The 21,414-nt window shown below is 47.5% G+C and overlaps 1 protein-coding gene and 1 long non-coding RNA gene across 3 annotated transcripts in view; one reads left to right on the top strand and one right to left on the bottom strand.

The window, feature by feature from the left end:
* The window catches only part of F11R (F11 receptor), a 22,049-nt gene extending 10,045 nt beyond the window's left edge, over positions 1–12,004 (bottom strand). For both annotated transcript variants that reach the window (XM_059413498.1, XM_059413499.1), the window contains exon 1: positions 11,592–12,004. In XM_059413498.1, the coding sequence (XP_059269481.1) occupies positions 11,592–11,652 (61 nt within the window). In that variant the 5' untranslated portion in view covers positions 11,653–12,004. The remainder of the gene's footprint in view (positions 1–11,591) is intronic.
* LOC132025772 (uncharacterized) lies at positions 11,882–21,414 on the top strand. The gene is made up of 3 exons (XR_009406687.1): positions 11,882–11,963; positions 13,301–13,372; positions 20,785–21,414. It is a non-coding gene; the product is annotated as an uncharacterized LOC132025772 (long non-coding RNA).

The raw sequence follows: 21,414 nt of genomic DNA, 5'->3' as shown, positions 1-21,414 counted from the left end.
CTCCCGCTGAGTGTGGAGCCCAAGGCAGAGCTCGATCCTAAGACCCTGAGATCATGACCTGAGCTGAAACCCAGAGTCTGCGATTAACCGATTAACCTTTAACCGATTAACCGACTGAGCCACCCAGGAGGCCCTGCCCTCTCTGTTTGCTAACCCAGGGAAACTGAGGCCCCAGGCAGCTAAGTGGTGGTGCATATTCAAATCGAGGCAGCTGGATACCATACACCCTTCCTAAAAACACACATCTAACACTTGCTTCAAGTTTTCAAGGATCGCATATTGCCTCTCAAGAGAAAATCCAGACTCTTCACCCAGGCAAGTGGTCTAGCACTACCTGCCCCTCTGGTAAGTCTCTACCCTTTCAGCTTCTCCTCCAGCGGCAGAGACTCCTTCAAACTCCCAGCAAAGGGCCCTTTCCCAAGCTCTGCTTTGCTCCTGCCGCTCCAGCTCTGCGGAGCACCCTTTCCCCTCTTTCTTCATCTGGTCAGCAGCTGCGCATCCGCACTGTTGCCCAAGGAATGACCCACCCACCCCCAATCCTACCAGAGCTGGCTTCAGACCTGGCTTCCGACCTCATTCCTCGTTCTGAGGCTTTAACTACCCCAGGCGAAACACTTCCCACTCTAATGACATCATCTGTGCCAGCGGACGGCTCCCCTACCAGACAGCAAACCCCCAGGGAGCAGGCACCGTGTGTTATTTATTATTCTGGGTACTCAGCACTTCAGCATAATGCCTGGTACGAGTTGACATTGAACAACTCAGAGTCTTAACAAATTAGGTCATAGCAGACCATTCACTACCACATCTACTTGTTAAAGTTTATCTACAAAGATAAGCCCATTTTTCAAGCTGGCAGACAGGGTAGGCCCAAATGAAAAACAAACTTGACCCACAGCTCAATTTTTTTTTAAAGTTTAATAAACTGTTCTACTTTCAGGGGGGGAAATGATGCTTTTCCATTAATTTATTTCTTTTCTATTTTTTTCTTTTTAAGATTTTGTTTATTTGAGAGACAGACAGAGCAGGAGCGAGGGGAGTGGGGCAGAGGGAGAGGGAGAAGCAACTCCCTGCTGAGCAGAGAGCCCAGCTCGGAGCTTAACTCCAGGACCCCTAGGATCACAACGAGAGCCAAAGGCAGACTCCAGACTGAGCCACCCAGGTGCCCCTCCATTAATCTTTTTCTTCAACTTAGCTTCAGAACTTAATAATTAAATGGTCTGGTTTTTTGTTAAGATTTCTTTCATTTTTAAGTGATCTCTACACACAACGTGGGGCTCAAATTCACAACCCCGGGATCAAGAGTTACACACTCCACTGACTGAGCCCACCAGGTACCCCCCCCCAAATTAAGTGTTGTTGTTTTGTTTTGTTTTTTTTAAAGATTTTACTTATTTATTTAACAGAGATCACAAGTAGGCAGAGTGAGAGGAAGGGAAGCAGGCTCCCCGCTAAGCAGAGAGCCGGATGCCGGGCTCGATCCCAGGACCCTGAGATCACCACCTGAGCCGAAGGCAGAGGCTTAACCCACTGAGCCACCCAGGTGCCCCAAGTGTTTTAAAATCTCGTAGTTTTTAAACAGTCTCCAAACTTCTCTGCACATGCGCAATTCCCAACAGCCATTTTGCAACAAGGCCTGATTTCGGCCCCTGGTTGCAGAAGGTCTGTAGGCGCCCCCATGCACAAGGTAGAGGCTGCTTTTCTGCACCCATGCAAGTGTGCAAGACAGAAGTGCAAGTGCCAGGAGGTTGTTGATGCAAGCAGAGGGGCACCTGAGGGCTCAGTCAGGGAAGGGGTTGCCTTCCTATCGGGTCATGATCTCAGGATCCTGGGATAGAGCCCTGCATCAGGCTCCCTGCTGAGCCCAGAGTCTAAGACTCCCTCCCCCTCTCCCTCTGCCCCCCTACCCCTGCTCATACTCTCTCACTCTCTCTTTTGAATAAATATACAAAAGCTTAAAAAAAAAAAAAAAAAGCATCCAACTCCTGATCTCGACTCAGGTCCTGACTTCACAGCCCACAAGATCAACAAGCCGGAGGCAGGCTCCGCCCTCGGTGGGGAGTCCCCCTGTCCCGCCCCCCACTCACACCTGCTCCTGCTCCTCTCTCTCTCTCAAATAAACAAATCTTTTTAAAAATGATAAAAAATAAAACAGCAGAAGAAAGTGGGGGAAGATGTGAATCCATTTAAAACACCTCCACCCTCTTCACGACAGATACAACCAAGAGGCGCCAAAGAAGCCCAGGTCAGTAGAGGAGGAGATCCTGGGTTTTTTTTTTTTTTTTTTTAAGATTTTATTTACTTATTTGAGAGAGAGAGAGAGGACACGTGGGGGTATAGAAGGCAGAGGGAGCAGGTCCCAACTGAGCACAGAGCCCCATGTGGGGCTCGATCCCAGGAATCTGGGATCATGACCCGAGCTGAAGGCAGACGCTCCACTGACTGAGCCTCCCAGGAGCTCCAGAGGAGATGCTCATCAGAGCACTGCCCCTTCTGCAGAGGGAGTCTCCACAATGGTTTATGCTTGTTAGGGACGGAACTGTGATCCCCCTAAACCTCCATACCTCAAAATAGGGCTGTATTTGGAGATGTGGCCTTTCACAAAATGATTAAGTTAAAATAAGGCCCTTGGGACATGTCCTAATCCGATCTAACCAGTGTCTTTTATACAGAGAGACAGCAAAAGTGCCTCCCGCAGAGAAGACCACCAGCGAAGAGTGTGGTTTCAGAGGAACAGAGGCCGTCAGCCCTGTAGTCTTGAACTTCCAGACTGCAGAACTGTGAGAAAACAAATCACTGTTGGGGCGCCTGGGTGGCTCAGTCCATTAGGCATCTGATTTAAGCTCAGGTCCTGATCCCAGAGTCCTGGGACTGAATCCTGCGTCCAGCTCTGAGCTCAGCCCGGAGTCTGCTTCTCCCTCTCTTCTGCCCCTCTCCCGCCTCATGCTCTCCCCTTCTCAAATCAATAAATCTTCAAAAAAATTTTTAATTAAAAAAATCTTTAAAATTAAAAAGAAAATAAATAACTGTTGTTTAAGCCCCAGTCTGTGATCTTTTCTGATGGCGGACCAGGTGCATGAATACACAGGTCTACGTTGAATTTCAGCAGTGGACATTCTGGCTGAATCCCCAGTGACGACAAAGACAAACTTGACCTAGGTTTGTGATGACATTTCCACACAGTGCAAGAGTCAACATTCTGCAGAGCAAAGGAAACCATCATCAAATGAAAAGGCAACCTACTGAATGGGAGAAAAATTTTGAAAGTCGCCTATCTAATAAAGGATTACTATTCAAAAAATTGAGAACATATAAAGAACTCACAACTCAATAGCAACAAACGCCACAGAATCCATTTAAAAAATGGGCACAGGGGCACCTGAGTGGCTCAGTGGGTTGAGCCGCTGCCTTCGGCTCAGGTCATGGTCTCGGGTTCCCGGGATCAGGTCCCGCATCGGGCTCTCTGCTCGGTGGGGAGCCTGCTTCCTCCTCTCTCTCTCCGCCTGCCTCTCTGCCTACTTGTGATCTCTCTCTGTCAAATAAATAAATAAAACCTTTAAAAAAAAAATGGGCACAGATCTGAATTGATGTTTTTCCGAAGAACTACAGACAGCCAGCAGGTACATGAAAAGATGCTCAACATCATGCATTTCAGGGAAGGCAAATCAAAACCACGATGAAATGTCATTTCACGTTATTATCAAAAGACAAGACGTAACAAGTATTGGTAAAGATGCAGAGAGGGAACTCTCGTGCACTGCTGGCAGGGATGCAAATTGGTGCAGCCAACACGGAATACAGTTCGGGGCGCCTCAGGAAAGTAAAAACAGAACTACCCTAGGATCCAGCAATTCCACTACTGGGTGTCTCCAAAGAAAATAAATCCACTCCTTTGAAAAGATACACGCACCTCTATGTTGGCTGTAGTATTATTTACAATAGCCAAGATATGGAAACCACCTAGGTGTCCATTCATGAATGAATGGATAAAGAATATGTGGTCCATGTATACAATGTTTTATTACTCAGCCACAAAAAAGAATGATACCTTGCCATTTGGGTTAACATGGATAGACTCTGAGGCCATTATGCTAAAGGAAATACGTCAGACAGAGAAGGACAAATACCATAGGATCTCATGTATATGTGGGATCTACATTTATCTATTTATTTATTTTATTATTACTATTTTTTTTTAGATTTTTATTTATTTGACAGAGAGAGACACAGCAAGAGAAGGAACACAAGCAGGGGAAGTGGGAGAGGGAGAAGCAGGCTCTCCGCCAAGCAGGGAGCCCAATGAAGGGCTCAATCCCAGGACCCCAGGATCATGACCTGGGCTGAAGGCAGACACCCAATGTCTGAGCCACCCAGGTACCCCTACATTTATTTTTTTTTTAAATGACTGTATTTATTTATTTATTTGACAGAGAGATCCTGGAGTCTAGGCAAGTCTGATAAATCTCCAGGAGAGAAAAAGGGCAGGAGGAAAGGCCAGCACAGGTGACCTGGTGAGGACTGGAGCTGCCAGCAGTAGGTAGGCAGCGGCACAAGGGGGTGGAAGTGGAAGCGCAAGAGAAAGGGAGCCGAGGTGGTGATGTAGCCATTAATACTTCAATCAATCCCTGCATGCTTTCATACAATTCAGAAGAGAGCTGATGGTGTAGAAATCTGTAAGACGGAGTGTATAGTTCTTGAAAATCGCTATGTATCTGAATAATAAAACTGTGACAAATTGTATTTTCCAAAATAGACATATGGATCTTCATGTTTATTTCATCCCACATGCTTTTCTTACACTGTGACTTGAGTCTCGGTTCCCTCCTCTTGAATCCTGGCAAGGTCTTGGGACTGCCTCGACCAATGGAGGTTCATGGCAGAAATGGCACAGTGAGCCCTCCCATTAAGGTTGGTGCCCTATGCATTTTTTTTTAAGATTTTATTTATTTATTTAAGAGAGAGAGAGCGAACATGAATGGTGGGGAGTAACAAGGAAAGGGAGAAGCAGACTCCCTGAAAGGGGAGCCCAATGTAGGGCTCAATCCCAGGACCCCGAGATCAAGCCCAAGCTAAAGGCAGACACTCAACCAAGCCACCCAGGGGTCCGCACTGTCTCCTTAGATTCTTTTTTTTTTTTTTAAGTTTTATTTATTTGTTTGTCAGAGATTGAGAGAGAGGAGCAAGAGCAAGCACAGGCAGCCAGAGTGGCAGCAGAGGCAGAGGGAGAAGCAGGCTTCCTGCGGAGCAAGGAGCCGGATGTGGGACTCGATCCCAGGTTGCTGGGATCATGACCTGAGCGAAGGCAGCCGCCTGAGCCACCCAGGTGTCCCTGTCTCTTTAGATTCTAATCACAAAAACGCTGTGAGACAAGTACTACTGTTATCATCTCATTTCAGATGAGAACACTGAGCTTAGAACAGTTGTCCAAAATCACACGGCTACAAACAGCAAAGTAAGACGGGCATCCTATTTCAATGTGGGGCTCAAACTCATCACCTGGGGATTAAGAGTCTTACAACTCTACCAACTGAGCCAGCCAGGTGCCCCATGGTGGAAAGGGAATCTTAACCCAAGTCTGTCTAATTCTGAGGCTCCAAAACTATGACACTACAGATCATCTCCATCAGACCAAGGAAAGCCCACCCAACCTCCAAGACCCTGTTCAAATGCCCCTTGATCCATGATGACTTTCCCCAGTCAACATTAATCTCTCCCCAAATTCCAGAAATGTAGTCTAAGAAAATAAGCTTAAAGATATGTGTACAGGGTGGCACCTGGGTGGCTTAGTGGGCTAAAGCCTCTGCCTTCAGCTCAGGTCATGATCCCAGGGTTCTGGGATGGAGCCCTGCTCAGCAGGGAACCCGCTTCCCTCTCTCTCTCTGCCTGCCTCTCTGCCTACTTGTGATCTCCGTCTGTCAGATAAATAAATAAATAAAAATCTTAAAAAAAAATAAAAGCAGCAGCTGTTTAAAAAAAAGATGTATGTCCAGGGACAATTTCACATTATTATTCATTATTCAGTATTCGTATTATTTAGTGCAGCGGAAGAAAAAAACCTGAAAGTCCGACAAAAGGTGAACAGTTCGTTCTGACATAGCCATGCAGTAGAATACTACAGAATGGAATTTGTTTAAAGCCCACTTTGCTTAAAAATACATGTACATATTATTTAAGGTATATATACATATATACTATATAATTCATAGAGAAGACTACAATTAAACACCAGTACTGTTTATCTCTTGATAATAGGATCACATGTAATTTTTATTTTCTCTATATTCCCGTTTTCCCATTTTTCTGCACTGAACACATATTATTTCTTAATAAAAATGTATCTCTTTACTCGTATGCCCCCAAAACACTCTGTACTTTGATGACTGTGCCTGGCACATTCTGCTGTTTTTGGCTTAGTCAGTGCATGTCGTAGTTCCTTGGGAAGAGAATCCAAGCTCTCTGTGCTTCTCCGGCTCCGAGCACTGTGCTTTGCCCCGAGAAGCATTCCGTGCCCCCCACTGAAGCTCGCCGTGATGAGAAGGTGGTCACAGAGGGCAAAGGTGTCCACACTTAACAGAACCCACCACCAACCACCCCTGTACAGGCAATCAAACCCACCACAGGGAAGCTCCTCCCTTCTGCTGCTTTATCAAGAAACCTTATTTCCTTTATACATCCTGTTAATTATTAGAATGTTCCTTAAGCTGCTTTTGTGCCATGAGTTTGTTTGAATTCCATGGGGTTTTGTTGTTCGTTTTTTTTAAAGGGAAGGAAAAGGAGGGAAACCAGCCAGCCGGCCTCTCTGGTTTTCTCTACGAGTTCACCCAAACTTCCCCTCTACGCATCCGAGCTCCACAGGACCCTCCCGCCGTAAGGAAGTTGGAGCGGCGGAATGAGGAGGAAGAGCCAGGGCGTCTGGCTCTGAAAGGATACTCCGTTTACCTAACGTGGGTTCCCTGAGCTTCCCTCGGGACTTCTTGAGATGTTATTCACTGCTCTATTCCTACTCTCTAGCACAGTGCTCAAAACCCTGCAGACACCCATGTTTCCTAGACTAACAAATGCATTTGGCAAAGCAGTCCTATCAGAACCTGGACCCAGTCGGGGCGCCTGGGTGGCTCAGTGGGTTAAAGCCTCTGCCTTCAGCTCAGGTCACGATCCCGGGGTCCTGGGATGGAGCCCCACATCATGCTCTCTGCTCAGCAGGGAGCCTGCTCCGCGCCCCACCCCCCCGCCCTGCCTCTATGCCTACTTGTGATCTCTGTCAAATAAATAAAAAAAATCCTAAAAAAAAAAAAAAAAAAAGAACCTGGACCTAGGGCTTCTGCCCCCGGTTTCCCCTTTCCTCCCCACCAGTCACTCTGTAAAGAAGAAACTTGCTCCTGAAGGTTAGGGTAGAACAGATAAGGAATGCGTGGGCAAGAGGAAGGCTCTGCGAGCCCAGCAACAGGTGGGCTGAGCCTAAACCGCCCTTCTTGGCTGCACCTGGAGTGACGTCAGAGGTGGAACGGCCCTCAGGACAGCAGAAGATGGATTAGCAGTGTGGGACAGGAAAGCTTTCACTTCATGGCTCCCTCCTGCCCTCTCTCTGCAGAATTCCCATTTCTAGTTCTACCTGCTCCGCTCCTCCCCTTCCCCACCCATCTCCCCAGTACTAGGGAAGGTTGTGCCCCACCCGCACAGGGCTCTCTCCAGGGGCCTGGCGTCAAGCTTCCTTGTCAGCCAGCTGCTTCCTCCTGCCCTAACCCCAACGTTGCGAAACTAATGCCACAGCCGGACTTTAGACAGAAACCCTGCTTATCAGGGAGTCCCAGACAGATGAATTCTGGGTTTTCAATGCCTGGACAAGCCCAGTGTGCATCCACTCACGTGGCTTCCCACCATCCGCCCCCCCTCACAGTGCTGTACCCTCTTTCACAATTACATCTGACAAGTGGTCATCCAGATCTTTCCTGAACCACTGAAAGGGAAACAAATGAGTTTAGAGGCCCCCACAGTCTCTCAATACTAACAGATGTGAAAACTATGCTCCATTATTTCCTACTCAATCGTGCAAAATGGGTGTAGCTTTTCAATCTACAATCTTGAATCATAACAAAGGTGTCAGCCCTTTTGGTGTCCACAGAACAGGTGGCCCTTGACTGGGTGACTTGCAGGGGCACGGTGGGCAGCGGTGGGATCTTTTTTTTTTTTTTTTAAAGATTTTATTTATTTATTTGACAGAGAGAAATCACAAGTAGACAGAGAGGCAGGCAGAGAGGGGGGGGGAAGCAGGCTCCCCGCTGAGCAGAGAGCCCGATGCGGGACTCGATCCCAGGACCCTGAGATCATGACCTGAGCCGAAGGCAGCGGCTTAACCCACTGAGCCACCCAGGCGCCCATGGGATCTTAAAGACCAAGACCACAACGCCCCTAATGCCAACCGGGAAAGACCTCCAGGACATCCCAAGTGAAATAAACAAGGTGCCTGAGATAACACAATGTCTGTAGTGTGTATCAATGTATCAACCTGTTCTAAGTAAATAAAACTTTTTTATTCTTTTATTTACAGGTGTTCTACCCCAAACCAAAACTGGCCTGGAGACCCCAGACATGCCCAGGTGACAAAGACACTAGCGAGAAACACCGAGAAGTGAAAGCATCCTGGAGCCGGGAGGTAGACAGAGGGAGGCACTGGAACTCCACTACCGCGCATTTGCACCATTTGCACATTTCCCAGTTCCTAGTTCCGGCTGAGCTCCGTCAGCCACTAGGTTTCAGGTTTCGAGGGACCGTCTCTGAGGAGTAAATTCAGCTGGCTAGCAGAGGGACGGAAGAGAAGTGACTCACCAGTTGTAGTTGGAGGCAAAGCTGAACAGCAAAGGTGAAAGGGCCTGAGTCAGAAGCATCAGCGGAGGAGACCAGCACACAGACTGACTCAGACACGGGGCAGCCGCTCCTGCCTTCTGGAATGTCAGGTGGGGTCCCCCACTCAAGTGGGATTGGGGGAGAGAACAAGGGTTCCAACCCAGGTTCTCCTTCTTCCCCTTGGTTACATGAGAAGTCATGCTATTCACACATGACCCTGTGCCGGGGAGATGGCTGGAAACTTTTCCAAGTGCAGGCTCCCCAGGGAGTGGGAGACGGTGCTTCTGGTCACTGGCTGTGCTTTCCCAGACCTCATTCCCTCAGTATGCGGGCTCCAATTCCTGGAGCAGCTCAGGCTTTCCTCTCCACAAGGCTTCCCAGGCTGGGGTTGGGCCTTTGCTTGACGTGAGCATATTCTGTCCTTTCTTCCTCCCTGATGGCAGGGCCCGCGATGAGCAATAGCCATAGTGGGAGAAGAAGGAACACAAGGGCACCCACATATGCTCCAGACATCCCAGGTCCAGAGGACAGACCAGACACCCAGGAAAGAACCCTTACCTTTTTAACCTTTGCCATTTGGGATCTAGCAGGGGGATACATTGCTTCCTTTGACCAACTCTCCTGGGGCAGTATTATTTCCTCCTCACAAAATCCAAAGGGGTTAACAGCTGCCCAATAATAGTTATCCCTTCCTGTACAGGTAATGTAGCTATTATCCTGGTCGACCCAAAGGGCAAGTATCATTACTCCTGCTCCACAGATAGAAAGACTGGGCACTAGCCTAAGATCACAAATAAGGCAGAGAGCCAAACTAGAACCCCGTGAGGTCACCTGATTCCTATTTCCATCCTCACTGTACTAATCAAATCACTCCCCCTGGGGTCCAGCCACATTGAAATGTGACATGGTCACTTCCCAGGACCCACAGTCCTGTCAAGCTAATGCAACAGGCCTCAGGCTCCATTTGAATCCCTGAACAGACTAGAGGACACTCCCAAGGTCAGGATGGGGGCTATCCCAACTCTTTCTGTGCCAGTATGTGCTTATTGGGGTAAGTCACAATGCCGAAAATGAGAGAAAAAAGAAAGAGGAAAAGGAAGAAAGATGCTGGCTTTGGAAAGCTTGTAAGCCCAACACACATGGTCAGACAATGCCAGTGATGGGAAACTTCAGGCCGGGGGGAGGGGGGGCAGGGAGGTGGGGGATGGGAGGTTGAGTATCACCAGGAGGACCACCCAGAACCAAAGAAGAACCATGGGTGTCCTGAGCAGTTTGAAGATACAGGCAGAAGTAAGAAAGGCGAAGAACAGGAAAAGAGCAGCAACTCAATCAAAGAGGAAAGTGGAGGCTGAGAATGAAAGGGACAAGGGAGAGAAGGCAGGAGAGTGGACCCGGGGCGTTATCCCAAGCTGATGTTTGAGATCATGGTTCCTGTGCCACAGGGTGCTTGAGATGCTGGATCCAGCAGTGGAAAAAGGAGAAGGGGCTCAGGAAAAATTGGTTCCATTCCCAGGTCCTTTCGTCAATCTGGAAAAGTCATTTCCCCTCTTCGGACCTATTTCCGTATCTGCACAATAGGGAGAGGATCAGACTTGCTTCTGGTCCAGTTTACCCCAAGAGCTTCTGTTTTTGTGAAAAGAGACAAAGGAGCTGTCTAAGAGCAGGGAATCCATTTCCACCCTTCAAACCTGAACAAAATGAACTGCCCTATTACCACCGATGCTGATTGTAACTGTTCATTTCTTTTACCTTTCCTAAAGCACAGACCTCGAGGGAAAAACAAAGATTCCTACAGATCACATACACAAGAATCCACGGAGGCACGGGCACTCAAGAATCTGACGGATCAAGCTGGGGACCCAGGCTGCCTCACGAGGTGACCCTAACCACACACTCGGCCCCGCCCAAACCTATCTATAGACAGCCGTGTGCCCCCGCAAGTGAGCCTCATTGTTCCACAGGAAAGGGAGTTTACAAAGGAAACAAAAACTCCCAGGAGCGGCTGGGGGAGGGCAGAGCCCTGGCTCTGAGAAGGACCCAGCCAACCCACAGGCAGGTCCTCCCCCTGGGAATAGTCACTCCGTCAACAACACTTAGGAAGGACTCTCGAGGTAGCTCCCCCAGGAAGGAACTTGAAGTCCCTGCTCCGAGAAAGGCGATATTTCAAATTTATTTCCTCTTCGGAGTTTGCAGCCAGACACTTTTCCCAGAGCAACCACCACCACCCCAAAGATCCAGGGGAGCTAAAGAGAGCCCCTCAGCAACAGCCAGGCAAAGAGATGCCCACCGCACCTGACCTCCATTAGACCTTCCCTGAGGACAGTCAGCGGTGCCAGGCTCAGGCTTCTCTCGGGTTGTGAGCTGTTGGTCGGGCGCCTGCTGGGGGGCAGGATGGCCCTTCCCAGGCGCGTGTGGAGGGGCACGCCTGGGTGGATGTGCGCAGGGCTCCCCCCAAGGAGTGAGGCTGGGGGAGGTGGGGCTACCCCCTCCGTAGTTTCTGGCTTCGTGCGGAGGCCGCGGCCCCCTCCCGGGGGTTCTAAGGGGACGGGTGTGGGGGAGGGGAGCCAGCCAGCGCCAGAGTGAGGGGGAGGGGAGGCAGCGGAGGGGAGGGAAGGAAAGGGGGACCAGGAGGGTGAGGCTGGCAGGTTTCTCAACTCCTCCCCTCCCGCGGGCGAGAGGCGTGGGGAGCGCCTCCTTCCAACCTCTGCCCCGACCCACCGATTCCTCCCGAAACTCCGGGAACTTACACAGGATGACCGATGTGAAGAGAAGCAGCTGCTTCCTCCCGGCTCTCGCCTCTGTCCCCATCACGATCAGGGTCCCGACACGACGCGGCCGCAGGAGCCCCGCGCAGAGACACAGCTTCAGCCACCGCCGCTCCGGGACTAAACTGCGGCCGCCAGGTTGGGCCCCGCCCGGCCCCGCCCCCCGCGACGACTGGCCGGCGCCCCGGCCCCGCGCGCTCCGATTGGTGCAGGGAGCCGCCACTCCGTTGAGTGACTCACCGCCGCCAGGTGCGACCTCTCGCACTCGGAGCGCCGGGCGCCCTGCCAAGCCCCAGCCGCCTCTGATTGGCCCAGGGGACTGTCGCGTCAGAGGCCGGGGCTCACCTTCCGCAGGTGAGGACACCCTGATTGGGCGGCGATCCCGAAGTCGGGACTTTCCGACTGGCTGGGTCCTGAGGCAGAGCGGGGGGCGGAGGGGCTACCTCGAAGGAGGAGGGAGGGGAAGCCGTGGACCCGCCTCGCCGCGTTTTCCTGGGTTTGTGTTTGGGTGTAAACTGTACGGAACCGTTGGCCGGTGAAAAACACACATTCATAGGCAGGGGTGGGGGGAGAGGGGGCGCCTGGGTGGCTCAGTCGTTAAGCGTCTGCCTTCGGCTGGGGTCCTGATCCCGGGTCCTGGGATCCAGCCCCGCGTGGGGCTCCCTGCTCAGCGGGAAGCCTGCTTCTCCCTCTCCCACTCCCCCCTGCTTGAGTTCCCTCTCTCGCTGTGTCTCTCTCTGTCCAATAAATAAGTAAAATCTAAGTCAACCAGAGAAAGACAATTACTATATGATCTCTCTGATAGGAGGAATTGGGTGGGGGGTGGGGGGGTAGAGATAGGGTGATGGACCCTGGGACCGGTCTGTGCTATGCTGAGTGCTGTGGAATGTGGAAGCCTGATGATTCACAGACATGTACCCCTGGGGCAAATAATACATTATATGTTAATTAAAATATTTTTTTAATTTAAAAATAAATAAACAAGTAAAATCTTTTAAAAGGGGGGGGGGGGGTATGGGGAGAGGACTGGGACGTAAGTGGAATGATACCTTGACAGAATTCTCCAACCCCGGACCCCATTCACAGCATTAAGCTTGGAGCGGACTACACAGAAGAAAGGAAGGAGAAGGGGAAGGGAGACTTCAGCCCCAAAGTGGGTAAAGCAGGATTATATTCTCTCAAGAACTTTCAACACCCAATATATACACCAGACACACCCAGGTGATACAAATGGACCTACAGACAGATGTTCTGTAAACCTGGCTGTGAGTGACGGCAGTTGTCCCTTACCCATGTTCCATCCATCAGCAGAGCCCTGCATTTTAAAATTGTTGTTCTCTCTGTGACTAAGTTGGGTGCTACGCCCCCTCTTGCCAGAGGCTGTGTTAATACTCTAGCTTCCTCTTATATTGTGTCTCTTTTCATTGAAACTCATGCTCAACATCTTTACTATTTCTAGCTTTTATTTTACAATGGTTTAATTTTTTAAAATATTTTATTTCTTTATTTGACAGAGAGAGATCGCAAGCAGGCAGAGAAGCAGGCAGAGAGGGGGAGGCAGGCTTCCCGCTGAGCAGAGAGCCCAATGCAGGGCTCAATCCCAGGACCCTGGGCCCATGACCTGAGCCAAAGGCAGAGGCTTTAACCCACTGAGCCAGCCAGGTGACCCTACAATGATTTAATTTTAACAGATCTTGCATGTTGGACAAATTCCTGAACATTATTGCATTGCAAGTAAGAAGCCCACACCTTTATGCAAAATGGTAATATTTTTCAACCTTTTGCTTCTCCCACTTTTTCTATCAATCCTTGGTCCGCTCTAGTTCCACTCAGTTTAAAACAATGGTTATCAGGGCACCTGGGGGGCTCAGTCATTAAGCTCTGCCTTTGGCTCAGGTCATGATCCTGGGGTCCTGGGATAGAGCCCCGCATTGGGCTCCCTGCTTCATGGGAAGTTGCTTCGCCCTCTCTCACTTCCCCTGCTTGTATTCTCTCTTTCTCTGTGTCTCTATCAAATAAATAAAAAATTTTTTAAAAGATTTTATTTATTTATTTGACAGAGAGAAATCACAAGTAGATGGAGAGGCAGGCAGAGAGAGAGAGAAAGAGAGAGAGAGAGGGAAGCAGGCTCCCTGCTGAGCAGAGAGCCCGATGCGGGACTCGATCCCAGGACCCTGAGATCATGACCTGAGCCGAAGGCAGCGGCTTAACCCACTGAGCCACCCAGGCGCCCCTAAATAAAATTTTTAAAAAAAATAAAATAATGGTTATCAAGCGCCTGGTGGGTGCTATAGGGAAGGAAATACAGATAAATATAAATCACAGTCTTTGACTTCAAATGGCTTACTCTCTACTTTCAAGACTTAATACAGGAAACAAGACAATATGTTACCAAAAGGAACCTCATGTTACTAAATCGAAACAAATCCTTGGGTGCCTGCCATGTGCAAAGTTCTGTTCTTTACCCTCAAAGGAATGTAGCCTTGAGATACAAGGGGAGGGAAGAACGGGGGAGGGAACCAATCACTGGGGGCTGTGCGTGTCAGAGAAAACTTCAAGATGGGGAACTTGAGCAGGAGGTTAGAGGAGCTCCAGTACTGATCTGGAGTCTCTAGCAGGAAGGGTCATCTTAGAGGTTGAGTCATCTTCTTGCCCTAGATAGGAAGATCCATACAACCACAGAGAGTTTATACAGCCTCTGCTTAAACTCTTCTGAAAATTGTTAAGGCGGACCATTCTGCTTTTTGTACAACTCCTTTTTTTTTTTTAAGATTTTATTTATTTATTTGTCAGACAGATCACAAGCAGGCAGAGAGGCAGGCAGAGAGAGAGGGGAGGAAGCAGGCTCCCCACTGAGCAGAGAGCCAGAATCGGAACTCAATCCTAGGACCCTGAGATCACGTCCTGAGCCTAAGGCAGAGGCTCAACCCACTGAGCCACCTAGGCGCCCCAGTACAACTCTTAACTGTTAAAATATCCTTTCTGGAGTCTGCTTCCTAGTAACTTCCAGCCTCTGCTCTCTGGAGTTAGACAAAATCATCTCATTATTCTTTGCCAATGACAGCCCTTCCTTCAAATATTTTAAGATTCTTTTATGAGCCTTCTAAGTCTTTCCTTCTCCAAGCTAAACATCTTTAAATCCTTTGAAGAGTTTTCATTTGGTATGGTTTCAGAAGTCTCCCCCTCACTCCCACTATCCCCCTACCCCTATAACGCGCCCCCCCACCCCCGTGGGTCTGTAGATAATCTCTTGTTTTTTACTGTACCAAGATCTGAGCCAGGCACTGGAGAAACCACCTCTCCCTGAGAGGGACAGATCTCAATTCAAATCCAGTCCCCGGCTTCTAGCTGGTCTTCCGCCAGCTCACATCGCTGAAAATTTCTGCATCCCGAAAGTAGCTATGATAGTAATACCTTCCAGCAAAACAAGGATTAAATAATATAACATATATAATATGCTCAGTGCAGCACATGGTCCATTTTAAGCCCTGCCATGATGGCTGTTTCCATCACTTGTACTTACAGCATGAGAATGCGGTCACAATTATAATAACCCTCACACCACTGAGTTAGCAACAGTCAACTTGTGGCAAACTAAAAGCCATGAGTGAAAATAATTATTTTCTCTTGGACTACTACTAAATCAGGTCTTCCATACCCTATACTTGGGCAGTTGTTTCTTTTTCTGTTATTTTAAGATTTTACTTATTTTTTTGACAGAGAGAAATCGCGAGAGAGGGAACACAAGCAGGGGGAGTGGGAGAGGGAGAACAAGTGCTGTTGTTCCTTAGCTAAAGTACATTTGCTTTTAACCTTATTCAATTTCTTTTTTTTTTTTTTGCTTTGAAAATGAAATATTAAGAAAAGTAGACATAAAAGTACTGTCAGTGGGGGGCGCCTGGGTGGCTCAGTGGGTTAAGCCACTGCCTTTGGCTCAGGTCATGATCTCAGGGTCCTGGGATTGAGCCCCACATGGGGCTCTTTGCTCAGCAGGAAGCCTGCTTCTCTCTCTCTCTCTCTGCCTGCCTCTCTGCCTACCTGTGACCTTTCTCTGTCAAATAAATAAATAAAATCTTTGAAAAAAAAAAAGTACTGTCAATGATTAAAATTAAATGAAAAAAGTAAATACAAATAGTACGTATCCTCGTTATTTCTATACAAATACTTGTGTGTAAGTATAAAGCATGAAAGTAATTTTGGACCGTGCAAATGATTAGATATTCTCCAGGTTCCTTTTCCCATAAAGTTGCTTATGTAAATAATAAGTTCATAAATCTCATTGTCATTGACATTTGTTTCTTTTGTTTTTTTTTTTTTAATTAGACAGAGATCACAAGTAGGCAAAGACATAGACAGAGAGAGAGAGGAGGAAGCAGGCTCCCCGCTGAGTAGAGAGCCCAATGCGGGGCTAGATCCCAGGACCCCGGGATCATGACCCGAGCCAAGGCAGAGGCTCTACCCCAATGAGCCACCCAGGAGCCCCAGACATTTGTTTCTTGTAGTTTTTTTTTTTCCCCATTCCTTTTGGGAGGGAGCAATCCAAATGAGACACAAGTCATATAGTCTTTTTTTTTTTTTTAAGCTTTTATTTATTTATTTGAGAGAGAGCACCAGCTGGAGGAAGGGCCGAGGGAGAGAGAGAAGTAGACACCCCACTGAGCTGGGAGCCTGAAATGGGGCTCAATCCCAGGATCCTGGGATCATGACATGAACTGAACACAGACACTTAACCGAGTGAGGCACCCAGTGCCCCCATAGACTTTTTTAAAAGGAAAAGATTTTGTAATTTTCAGACTGGTGAGTTTGCCTGCAAAATAGGAAATTCTGGAAGAGATTATTAAATATAAATCTCAATTCTGTGACCCAATACATTAGTAGTGGCCCCTGAAGTTCTGTTATATGCAAGCTTCGTAAGCATGCTTGCTATGGCATACTCCAATAGGTTAATAAAAATACTGAACAAGGGCGCCTGGGTGGCTCAGTGGGTTAGGCCGCTGCCTTCGGCTCAGGTCATGATCTCAGAGTCCTGGGATCGAGTCCCGCATCGGGCTCTCTGCTCAGCGGAGAGCCTGCTTCCCTCCCTCTCTGCCTGCCTCTCCATCTACTTGTGATTTCTCTCTGTCAAATAAATAAATAAAATCTTTAAAAAAAAAAAAATACTGAACAAGGTCCTAGTTGAAAACAGAATCCAGAAGTGACCTCCTTCCAGGCTGGCACAGTACACTAACACACTAACAGCATTCCAGGTACTGATACTCCCACACGCTCCTGTGGAGAGATGCCACGTTTCTGTCATATATATGTCTTGGGGACACCTTGAGTTTTACAAGCAATCCTGATAAGTCATTTTGCTTTGGTCTCTAGGAAAACCAAATCCAAATCCTCGATTCAAGTCCAAAAATTGATATGCATTCCTGACTCCATCCGACTTTATCCTGACTTCATCCAGCTCTCCTGACTGTGCTCTTCCATTTTCCCTTTGCCTTGACATATTTTTTAAAAACCCTTTTATCTTTTTTTTTAAATGCAAAGTTTTGTGCATGTACAAACACGGGTAGTGACATCCTTCCCTTCAGGAATAAGGACTGACTGCCCCAGTTGTTGGCTTCTTTGGGAGTTGTCTTCACTAAAGAGAGGCATCTAGTCCAAAGGCACAGCCCTTCCCGGGGTCACCGATATCTAATGACTATTGCCCGTGTGTCATTCACGGGTCATCTTGGAAGTTTCAGTGAAGTAGTGGCGTAGGCAATAAAACCTGCACGGAGTAGGCGGAGGAGCAAGTGTAAATTAAGGAAATAAAGACGGGGACTACAAACAGTTGAACCCAGACCTTGGTGGGAGGACAACAGAGAAAAGGAGCAGCCACCTGCAGGGCGGTGGCGGAAGTCAGAGGAAGCATTTCGTTTGCATGGAAACACTGTATGCAAATAGCAATGATCCAGCAGAAAGGGAAAAAACCCATCCAGGCTGTGGGAGAAAGAGGAAACAGTTGCAGTACCAAGTTCTTGAGGAGAAAGGAGGTAAGATGCTCAAGTTGAGTATTAAGAGGGAGGGGCGCCTGGGTGGCTCAGTGGGTTAAAGCCTCTGCCTTCAGCTAAGGTCATGGTCCCAGGGTCATGGGATTGAGCCCCACATCGGGCTCTCTGCTCAGCAGGGAGCCTCCTTCCTCCTCTCTCTCTGCCTGCCTCTCTGCCTACTTGTGATTTCAGTCTGTAAAATAAATAAATAAAATCTTTAAAAAAAAAAAAAAGTATTAAGAGGGAGCAGAGCTAACCAGTCTTCGTAACAAAAGGGAAATGCTTGGTACAGTTGGTTCTTTTGTTCATGGGAAGCTGATTGATTTCTGTACTCCGTGGAGTATAAGGCAAATCATTCGCAAAGAGTGCAGAAGAAAAAGGAAATTCGAGATATCTAAGGTGGGAGGACAGGGAGCGCTCTGGGCCACCACACTCCCACAAGTATGGTGAGCGTTCCTAGAACCTGCCAGACTTTCGGTGACAACTGTGGCGAGGACCAGCCCACAAAGTGACGCAGTAGGAGAAGGGCAGAAGATCCTCTGAAGGCTCGTAGGAAGTGACATGATGACAGGAAGCAGATGCAGATGGCCAGGGTGGGCAGACGAAGCTCATTTTCCAGTGAAAGGTATCAAAGTGCAAAGGAGATAGCATTGAGGTTTCAATGTGCTAAGCCCAACTGCAGATCTAAGAACATGCTGGTGTTAGGAGACTCCAGCATTTTGATTTGGGAGGAGATAAGAAGGAGAACCAGCCCTGAGGGAGCCATCCTCTGCTTTTGGCTGAGGTCGTGATCTCAGAGTCCTGGGATCAGCCCCAAGTAGGGCTCTCTGCTCAGTGGGGGGCCTTCTTCCCCCCCAACCTCCCCCTGCCCCCGCCTGCCTCTCTGCCTCCTTGTGATCTCTGTCTGTCAAATAAATGAATAAAATCTTTATTTTTTTAAAAAAGGTTTTATTTATTTATTTGACAGACAAAGATCACAAGGAGGCAGAGAGGAAGGGAGGAAGGGAAGCAGGCTCCCTGCTTAGCAGGGAGCCCGATGTGGGGCTTGATCCCAGGATACTGGGATCACGACCTGAGCTGAAGGCAGAGGCTTTAACCCACTGAGCCACCCAGACGCCCCTGTAACAACGCATCTTGAAGATTCTTCCCGAGTACAGGGAGAGCTTCCTCATTCTTTTCTCCAGTTACATAATACTCTGTTGTATGCTTACGATGTTTCTTTAGCCAGTTTTAACTTAGAGGCATCTGGATTACTTCCAGCCTTTTGCTAACGTGGGTAATGAAATGAGTAAACATGCACAGCTATCATTCCACGGGGGTGGAAGCTTGTTTGTAGGATAAATCTCCAGAAATGCGAACACTGGCTTGGTTAAAGGTATATGAAGATATTGACAAAAAGTGCTCCCTACAGTTTGTACCCATTTATAGTTACATAATCTATTAGTGTATCTATTCTGCCATAGTCTTGCAAGAGAGGGCTTTATCAAACATTTGCATTTTTGTTGATCTGATTAATGTGAATTAAAACTTCCATTTAGTTTTTTTTTTTTTTTAAAGATTTTATTTATTTATTTGACAGAGAGAAATTACAAGTACACTGAGAGGCAGGCAGAGAGAGAGAGAGAGAGAAGGAAGCAGGCTCCCTGCTGAGCAGAGAGCCCGATGCGGGACTCGATCCCAGGACGCTGAGATCATGACCTGAGCCGAAGGCAGCGGCTTAACCCACTGAGCCACCCAGGCGCCCAAAACTTCCATTTAGTTTTAATTTGTGTATCTCAAACTGAGTGTCCCCTAACTTAAGAGTTCTGTGTATTCTGTGAACTGTCACTTCACATGTTTTGCTCATTTTTTATTGGGGTAGTCTTCTTCTAATCCATTTGTAAGGGTTCTTTATACGTTCAGGAATTAGACCTTTGTATACACTCTGAGTTGATTTTTCCCCCAGTTGGCTGTTTGTCTTTTGACTCAATTTGTGTGATATCTGTCTATCTTTGCCAGGCAGGCAGAAGGCTTTCGGTTGCTTGCTTCGTACTTTATCTGCGTTTTCTTTTTTCTTGCTTGCTTGCTTTTTTCTTTTTTTTCTAAAGATTTTATTCATTTATTTGATAGTGAGACAGCGAGAGAGGGAACACAAGCAAGGGGAGTGGGAGAGGGAGAAGTAGGCCTCTCGCGGAGCAGAGAGCCTGATGTAGGGCTCAGTTCAAGAACCCTGGGATCATGACCTGAGCGGAAGGCAGACGCTTAACGACAGCCACCCAGGTGCCCCTTGATCAGTCTTTTCTTTAATGGCTTCTAAATTTTGACTCAAAGTTAAAAATATCTTCCCCACTTTAAGATAATGGAAGAATTCTTTGTGTATTAATTTCTTTGAGATAAACTTGACATATAATGTTAGGTTCAGATGTATAACAATGATTCCATATTTGTATATAGTATGAAATGACCTCTAATCTAGTTAATATCTGTTACCATATGTAGTTACGAATTTTCTTTTTCTTGTGATGAGGATTTTTAAGATCTACTCCCTTTACAACTTTCAAATATGCAAAACAGTATGAAAGAATTCTGGATAGTTTCCATTTTTACTTTAAATTTTTAATTCAGGGGTACCTGGGTGGCTCAGTGGGTTAAGCCTCTGCCTTCTGCTCAGGTCATGATCCCAGGGTCCTGGGATCGAGCCCCACATTGGACTTCCTGCTCAGTGGAGAGCCTGCTTCCTCCTCTCTCTCTCTGCCTGCCTCTCTGTCTACTTGTGCTCTATCTCTCTGTAAAATAAATAACTAAAAATCTTTTTTTTTTTTAAAAAAAGAAGAAAAAAGAAAAAGAAAAAAATTTGTAATCCATATTATCCATTTGAAATTTAGTTTGGTGTATGGTGTGGGTTATGGATCTCATCTCTCTATCCATGGCCGTTGTTTTAATTACTAACAGTCGCTCCCCTTCACTGATGTTCTTTTTCTAGCTTTTCTAGCTATTCTTAATTTCACCTAAATGGATGTATTTAGGAAGTTGAATCTTCTCATCCAAGAATCTTTAAAGTCTTTTCTTTTGTATAAGACCTTTTTAAAGTTTTTTTTTTCATTGTGTTTTAACATTTCCTTTTTATAGGACTTGAACTTTTTTTTTAAGATTTTTTTTTTTTTTTTTTTTTTTTTTAGGAAATCTCTACACGCAACATGGGGCTCAAGCTCACAGTCCCAAGGTGAAGAATTGCACGCTCCACCAACTAAGCCAGCCAGGCGCCCCATGGTCTTGAACCTTTTTAAAAAGATTTTATTTATTAATTCAGAGAGAGTGCATGAGGTGCGGGGGTGGCGGGGGAGGAGCTGAGGGAGAGAGAGAATCTCAAGTAGATTCTGCAAAGCACAGAGCCAGTCCCGGGCATGATCCTACCACCCCAAGATCATGACCTGAGCTGAAATCAAGAGTCGGAGGCTTGGGACGCCTGGGTGGCTCAGTTGGTTAAGCAGCTGCCTTCGGCTCAGGTCATGATCCCAGCGTCCTGGGATCGAGTCCCACATCGGGCTCCTTGCTCGGCAGGGAGCCTGCTTCTCCCTCTGCCTCTGCCTGCCATTCTGTCTGCCTGTGCTCGCTCGCTCTCCCTCTCTCTCTCTGACAAATAAAAAAAAAAAAAAAAAAAAAGAGTCGGAGGCTTAACTGACTGAGTCACTCAGGTGCCCCTTGAACTTTCTTGATAAGTTTACTCCTAGTTATGCAAAGGAATGAGATAATGATGAACCAAACATAGAATCTACTGGAGTAGGAGGAAAACAAAAGAATAACTAAAT

Source organism: Mustela nigripes, chromosome 10, assembly GCF_022355385.1.
Source record: "Mustela nigripes isolate SB6536 chromosome 10, MUSNIG.SB6536, whole genome shotgun sequence".
Lineage (NCBI taxonomy): Eukaryota > Metazoa > Chordata > Mammalia > Carnivora > Mustelidae > Mustela > Mustela nigripes.
The sequence above is the reverse complement of the archived record's forward strand: the minus strand, read 5'-3'. Positions and strand labels throughout refer to the sequence as shown.